We start from the raw sequence: 8029 nt of genomic DNA, 5'->3' as shown, positions 1-8029 counted from the left end.
ATACCAAAGACACGGAGATATACAATATTATTTTCTATATTTTCGCATATTACATATATATGTATATTATATCATATATTTATATTTTTTTTAGTATTTCGTCTTAGACTTCGTAAACACTTATTAGGTATCTAATTGCTATCTAGCTAATTCCGTGTTTAGGTAGCTAGATTCAAGCGCATTTGCCGATTTTTTCAGATTTTTTTTGTCGCGTCGACGCGGCAGTTGCGTTGCACCGGCCGGGAGCCGTGAGTAAGCAACTAAAGCATTGCGTGACAGGTACCACCGAATGAGGAGAGTGAGCCAATTTTGTTTAATTTAAACATTTTAAGTGTTTGTTATTATTTTGATTCTAGTTTATCATGTCTATAGAAGCAAAGTTAAGATTAAAAGAATTAATTATAAAAAGGTCGTCTGCTAAGGGACAGATAACAAAATTTAAAAATTATTTAACTGGTATTAATGATAAGCTGGAATTAAATAATATAGAGTTTACCGAGTTAAAATTAAAATTAGCTAAATTTGAAGCTTTGTCGGTTAGGGTTGACGATTTGCAAGGTGAAATAGAAGTTTTAAGTCCTGAAAACATTTCAACCGAAATTGATGAGCGTGACAATATCGAACAGGATATTATAATAAGCATTGCAACCGCCAAAACTTTAGTTGAAAGGTTTTCAAAGGTATTTGAGTGTGAACATAAGCGAAATTCAATGCATAACGTTTCATGTTGCGTTGATGAATCTAATTCTTGTACTGACCTGGGATTAAAATTGCCACAGATACAAATTAATAAATTTGACGGTGCATATTTCCGTTGGTTAGAATTTAAAGACACATTTGAGAATTTAATTCACAATAATGACCGTATACCACCAATTAATAAATTTCATTACTTAATTTCTTATTTACAAGGCGACGCGGCTAGGGTTATTTCTAACTTCGAGGTGTCTGCTAACAATTATGTCAGCGCATGGGATTTATTGTGTAGCCGCTATAATAATAAACGTATTCTTATTAATCATCACTTAAATTCAATATTTAATATTAAGCAGCTTCCTCGAGAATCAGAGCGTGCTTTGCGATTTTTGGTAGATCAAGTAACAAAGGATTTGCGTGCCTTGGCAAGTTTAGGGCAACCTACGCATACATGGGATACATTAATAGTGTTTATGTTATCTTCAAAATTGGATAACAACACTTTATTGAAATGGGAAGAGGTTCGCAGTAGCTTAGATGGTGATGTACCCAATCTGGATCAATTTTATAAATTTTTAATAGATCGTGCCGATATATTAGAATCTTTAAATCGAAATAACAAGTCAGATATCAATGTTGGTAAACCTCATGTTCAAGTGCGTTCTAACTATAATAATAATTATAACACTAATAACCAATTTCTAAAACAAGGACAGGGACAAGGAAATCAAATAAAAACATTTTTTAGTTATAAAAATAATAAAAATAAACAATCAAATACAAAATTTTTATGTATAATTTGTGATAAGAATCATAAAATATATGATTGTCCTACTTTCAAGGACAAAGGTTTAGATGAGCGAATACAAGACGTAGTGAAATATAAACTATGTCAGATTTGTCTAAGGCAAGGTCATTCCGTAAATGATTGTCGTATGGGACCTTGTCGTGTGGCTGGATGTACGGAAAAGCACAACAGTATGCTGCATTGCTCATCCAACCCATCTACATCAAGCTCTCCTAAAAGAGACAGCGATCAAACAAATATTTTTGTAAATTATGCTAACGAAGACACATGTCACGTACTGTTGTCCACTGCTTTTATTGAGGTGTCGGATCCACTTGGTCAGCAAAAGATCAAGGTTCGCGCGCTTCTAGATTGTGGAAGTCAAGCTTCTTTTATAACGAAATCTTTGCAGAACAGATTGTCATTAAAGCCTAATCAAGTTGACACTCTAAAGGTCATCGGCATTGGCAACTGTTCAAGTAGTGTAACTGAAACTTGTAATATTCAAATAAATTCATTAAACAGCAATTACAGTTCAATGTTGTCTTGCTATGTTTTAAAAGAATTAACAGGGCAATTACCTAAAGGCCCAGTAGAAATAACATTTAAGTTGCCTAGGAACATGCAGTTGGCTGATCCAAGGTTTGACCAACCTGCTCCAGTAGACGTCTTGATAGGTGCAGACTTATTCTGGGATATAATAAGCGATGGGCAATATTCGCTAGGCAACTGTGGTCCACAGTTAAGAAATTCCCATTTAGGTTGGTTAATATGTGGTCCTATTTATTCAGCAAGGTCTAGCAGAGCCATTCAGTGCAATCAATGCTTAGTACCATCTCAAAAGAATAAATTGGATAATCTGTTGATAAAGTTTTGGGAGATAGAGGACTTTCCCTATAACTCAGTATGTAGGCAAAGTTACGATGATAAGGAAAGTGAACAGCATTTTTTAGAAAACACTACTAGAGATAGTGATGGTAGGTTCAATGTAAAATTACCTTTTAAAAGGGCTATAACTTGTTTAGGAAATAGTTATGGTTTAGCTAGAAAACGATTTTATAATTTAGAAAAAAGATTTAGGCGTGATTCTCAATTAAAGATAGACTATTCCAAATTCATTGATGAGTATAAAGAATTAGGGCATCTGTCAGTTTTATGTCAGGGTAAGATATTTGATGAAGGTCCACATTATTATTTATGCCATCATGCAGTGATCAGGTCAGATAGTGAGTCTACTAAGTTGCGCGTAGTGTTTGACGGTTCAGCAGCCACTACAACTGGTTACTCGTTAAATGATCTATTAAAGGTAGGACCGAGCATACAAGATAGTCTTTTTTCTATTTTAGTACGAGCGAGGCAACATAAATACTTACTTACGGCTGATATAGAAAAAATGTATAGGCAAGTAAATGTTAAAGAAGGTGACAAAAATTTTCAGCTGATACTTTGGAGACCGAATGAATATCAGCCTATACAAACATTAGCTTTAAATACCCTGACATATGGAACAGCATGTGCAAGCTACCTTAGTACACGATGCTTATGGCAAATAGGTCAAGAGCAAGACGATGAACTCATAAAGGTCATCATCCAAAGAGATTTTCTTGTAGATGATTTGTTGACTGGAGCTGATGACCCAGAAACATTGATTTATATACAAAAGGCTGTTTCATGTGCTTTAAAGTCAGGATGTTTTAATTTACGAAAATATAAAACTAATTTTCCGTCAATTTTTACAAAGTTTGAAATAAACAAACAAGATAATTTAATATTGAGTGAATCCTCCAGTACTTTGGGTTTAGGTTGGACTCCTTCTACTGACACCTTTCATATACCAGTAAAAGAAAGTATATATATAACTGGACCACCAATCACAAAACGATTTATTATGTCAAATGCTTTTAAAATATTTGACCCGTTAGGAGTATTAAGTCCAGTTATTATTATTCCTAAGATAATGTTGCAACGTCTATGGCAACAAAAGATTGGCTGGGATGAGCCTGTTAGTCAGAAGATAAAAGATGAATGGATAAATTTTGTAGATAATTTAAAGTATTTAAAACAATTGAATATTCCGAGATTAGTATTGGGGAATTCACCTCAGATCATAGAATTACATTCTTTTAGTGACGCATCGCAAATTGCTTATGGTGCAAGTATTTATGTGAGAACAATTAGCAGCAACAATCTTGTCACTGTTCGATTATTATGCAGTAAATCAAAGGTAGCTCCTCTAAAGCCTACTACTATCCCAAGGCTAGAATTATGTGCGGCGCAACTTGCCGGAAAACTCACAAAATCGGTGTTAGAGTCAATTAGGTTTACACCTACGCGGATAGTACATTGGTGCGATTCCAGTGTTGTGTTATGCTGGATAAAAGGGGATATAGGTAGATTGAAAACATTTGTAGCCAACCGCATTAGTGAAATAAAAGAAATAACTTCTTCTTCAGCATGGCGATACGTGCCATCGGAATTTAATCCTGCTGATCTTATATCAAGGGGAATTCAAGCTAAGAATATTTTGAATATGAACTTGTGGTGGTTAGGCCCTAGTTTTTTGCATGAAGACGAGGCTAAATGGCCTGTTTTAAAATCTTTTGATTTAAATAGTCTACCTGAAATTAAGGTTAATTCGGCTGTAATAAATGAATCATGTATTGATTTTAATAGGTACTCCTCACTGACTCGATTACAAAGAACAGTTTCATATGTGCTTCGATTCATATTTAATATAAAAAATAAAACTAATAAACGACTGGGTGCACTATCAACTAGCGAATTGAGTAACGCCATGAACAAGTTATATGAGTGTGCTCAAAGGCAATCATTTCCAATTGAATATGATTTATTAATCAAGGGTAAACAGTTGAATAGCAAAAGCAAAATTTTATCTTTATCTCCATTTCTTGATGAAAGTATAATACGAGTTGGCGGGCGTTTAGATGCATCAAATTATTACTCTTATGAAAGAAAGCATCCAATCATATTACATAGTAACAACCGCCTTACTCAATTATATTTTGAGCGAGAGCATTTAAAGCATATGCATGCTGGTCCTTTATTGCTACTTGCAGCTGTGAGAGAGGTTGTCTGGCCAGTTAACGGGCGTCGTCTTGCTCAACGGGTAGTTAATAGATGCGTTATTTGCAGGCGTATGCGTGGGCAAACTCTTCAACCTAAAATGGGAAATCTTCCAGAACAGCGGATTGCCCCAGATTACCCTTTTTTAGCTGTAGGAGTTGACTACGCAGGTCCATTTTTTATCTTGAATCGCAAAGGACGAGGAAGCCGCTTAATTAAATGTTATTTGTGTATATTTGTTTGCTTGCGTTTCAAATGTATACATTTAGAAGCTGTTAGTGACTTAACTAAAGAGGCATATATAATGGCACTTCGTCGTTTCATTGCTCGTCGAGGACGACCAACGGAAATATTTTCTGATAACGGTACCAATTTTGTAGCTGCAGCGCGAGAATTAGGTTCATTTATCAAACAAAATAAAGATTCTCTATTTGACTTTGCAAGTCAACAATCAATTAAATTTAATTTCATTCCGGCATATACTCCTCATTTCGGTGGTATTTGGGAAAGTGGGGTAAAATCTGCTAAGCACCATATACGGCGTGTTATGGGAAACTGTCATCTTACTTTTGAGGAAATATCAACTTTATTTGCACAAGTAGAAGCAATCCTAAACAGCCGTCCCTTGTGTCCCTTGTCATCTTCTCCCGATGACCTTCTTACCCTTTCCCCAGGACACTTTCTTATTGGTCGACCATTAACTTCGCTGCCTTCTAAAGGTCTTGATGAATTCAAATTTAGTCACTTACAAAGGTACCAGAGAATTGAGCAATTAAGACAGCACTTTTGGAGACGATGGCAAAGGGAGTATGTGGTGGAATTGCAACAGCGCACTAAATGGAGAGAGAACTCTGCCAATCTTAATATTGGGGACCTAGTGCTGATAGCCGAGGACAATACTGCCCCTCTCTGCTGGAAGTTGGGTCGAGTGCAGCGGCTGATAAATGGCTTAGATGGAGTGGCCAGAGTGGCAGAAATTAAAACCAGCAGCGGCTGCATTACACGTTCGTTGGTCCGGCTGTGCAAGTTGCCGGTACAAGAAGATTAAATGAAGAATGTTGAAAGAGTTTCAACGGCCGGGAGTATGTTGCGACATTGCGCAATGTATATATCAGGCGCATTTTTTCATTATAATAATTGTAAGGTGGGGCGACGTGCGCCATCACTTCTCTTTGTACTCGACTAGCGAAAGGTCATATTAAACAAGTTTGTACAAGAAGTCTTAAAGAGTTTCATTTACCGGCCCAGTCATTCCCTAAAGAATGAACACACTGATTTTATTTCACTATTATCACTGCGTTGCGCGCCCGGTGAGAGCACATAGTTTTTCCAAGTGATTTGATAATTTTTTGTATGCTAGTTCACCTTGCCAGTACGGGGCCATATCGTGGTACACAACTAAGGTCCATTTGTCTCTGATAAATTGCATCTTTGTTATGGGGTCGAAATACAACGATTGGCTGGCGCTCATCTCAGTAACATTATACTCCGATCTAGACGTAGGCATAATGCTCATGAATGAAAGAAGCCCTATCGCCATTGATATAAAGTCGAATTTCTTCTTAAATGGTCATGTCTTCTTTCCGGCTGATGATTGACCTTTACATGATTCATTCGTTTGCCTTCTTGATGCTTTTTTCCTGTTTTGTTCTTACTCTTGTTCTTGTTCTTGCTTGCTTTCAGACGCCGTGTCGGCGAGAGGTAATGCTGATAATTTGATGATCGGTCTCCTTAATAAACCATTTTTTGTTTTTAGGGTAACAAATCTTACCAGTCCATCTGAACCCGGGTGAAGCTGGACGACGCGACCCATCGCCCACTTCCCTGGCGGTAAATTAGCGTCATGTTTAAGAACGGTTTCCCCAATTTCAATGTTTTTACAACTTTTTCGCCATTTTGTTCTTTCTGTTAGCTGGGTGAGATAGTCTGATTTCCATTTCTTCCATATGTCTGTAAATAATTTGCTAGTGAGATGCCTCCTTGTCCTTGCATCTTCCTTTGTCTGTATAATGATCGAACCTGCCCTTCCCGTCAGGAAATGCGCTGGGGTTAGGATTTGCAAGTCGTCCGCATCTTCTGTTAACGCGCAGAGCGGCCTAGAGTTTAAACATGCTTCTAGCTGTGATAGAAGAGTGGAGTACTCTTTTTAGGTGATGTTTGAGGCTACGTACTGCTCTTTCCCATAGTCCTCCGGCACTCGCCCAGGTGGCGGCGTTAAAGTGCCAGTCGATTTTCATTTCAGATACCTCAGTGAAAAAACTATCGTTGAAATTCTTCTATTTCCTCCTGTAATTTTCTGTTTGCTTTAATAAAGTTAGTTCCTTGATCGGAATAGATATGCCGGGGCGCGTTTCTCCTTGAAACCATTCTCCTAAGAGCCGTCAAAAATGCCTCACTGCTTAGGTCAGACACCAACTCTAGGTAGGCTTTAGTGACCATACAAACGAACACTGCTATGTATGCTTTAGTAGTACGAATGCTTCTACTTCTACTTGCTTTTGCTTCTACAAACCCCGTGTAGTCCACTCCTGTGTGATAGAATGGGGGTGCCTCGTTGACCCTTGCTTCGGGGAGGTCAGCCATCAGTTGTTGGCCCAACACAGGATCGTGTCGTTTGCAGGTTACGCATGATCTCAAATATTTTTTGGTGGCACTAAATCCTCTTATGATCCAGTACTTCTTTCTTAAACATGTCACAGTAAGTCTTGGCCCACCATGATAAGTTAGTTCATGTGCTTCTGCTATCAGTAAGGTCGTGAGACGCCCTTCGTGGGGTATGATTGCTGGGTGCTTCATCTCAGGATCTATGTTTGCTTTTGATAATCTTCCGCCAACTCTTAGGATTCCTGACTTGTCCAGGTGCGTTGTCAAAGGTAATAATTTGCTTTTACTTTGCACACGTTTATGTACGCGATAATGCTCTATATCGATTGCGAATGCGGATCTTTGCTCATTGATAATGATCAACCGACTTGCATTTTGTAGCTCGTGCGGCGTTAAATAGATAGGTGAATTTCTCCATACAATTTTTTGATCGGTCTCATCTATCAAGATTTTCTGAAAAAAATTTTCTATGTCGGCGACGAAGCCGACTTTATATTGTCTCCATGATAAAATTAGTGATTGCAAGTCTTTTTGTAAATTCGGACCTTTGTACATTAAATCATTAAGACTGAACCCAGACGACGTCTTTGCTGACCCATTGTAAACAACGCGTAGGAATTTGCTCGCGTCGGCACGCTGCACGCCGTGGTGCGGGAGATAACATTCCGGGGAAGCCCTTTCGTTATATATACAAGGTGTCATATGACCTAAGTCTGCATAAATTGTTTGTAACTTGTTGCCAAATTAGGATCCTTTGCTAGTTACTTTTCGATGTTTCGATATTGTACTATTGCTATGTGTTTAGACTCTCCTAGTTTCTCTTCAAAATTTTCTGTCATTGGTAACCTGACCTGGTAC

The 8029-nt window shown here is 37.7% G+C and overlaps 1 protein-coding gene across 1 annotated transcript; it reads left to right on the top strand.

The window, feature by feature from the left end:
* The first annotated feature begins 79 nt into the window (after window positions 1-79).
* On the top strand, window positions 80-5786 carry LOC125062123. The gene is made up of 2 exons (XM_047667701.1): window positions 80-3429; window positions 4638-5786. Exon 2 carries the CDS (start codon window positions 4641-4643, stop codon window positions 5613-5615), a length of 975 nt encoding a protein of 324 aa, XP_047523657.1. The 5' UTR covers window positions 80-3429; window positions 4638-4640; the 3' UTR covers window positions 5616-5786.
* Window positions 5787-8029: the final 2243 nt, after the last annotated feature.

Source organism: Pieris napi, chromosome W, assembly GCF_905475465.1.
Source record: "Pieris napi chromosome W, ilPieNapi1.2, whole genome shotgun sequence".
NCBI lineage: Eukaryota > Metazoa > Arthropoda > Insecta > Lepidoptera > Pieridae > Pieris > Pieris napi.
Note: the sequence above shows the minus strand (reverse complement) of the source record. Positions and strands in the feature narration are given on the sequence as shown.

Excerpts from the sequence above, each read along its gene's own strand:
- LOC125062123 (XM_047667701.1), top strand. The coding sequence starts at position 4,641 with ATGCGTGGGCAAACTCTTCAACCTAAAATGGGAAATCTTCCAGAACAG.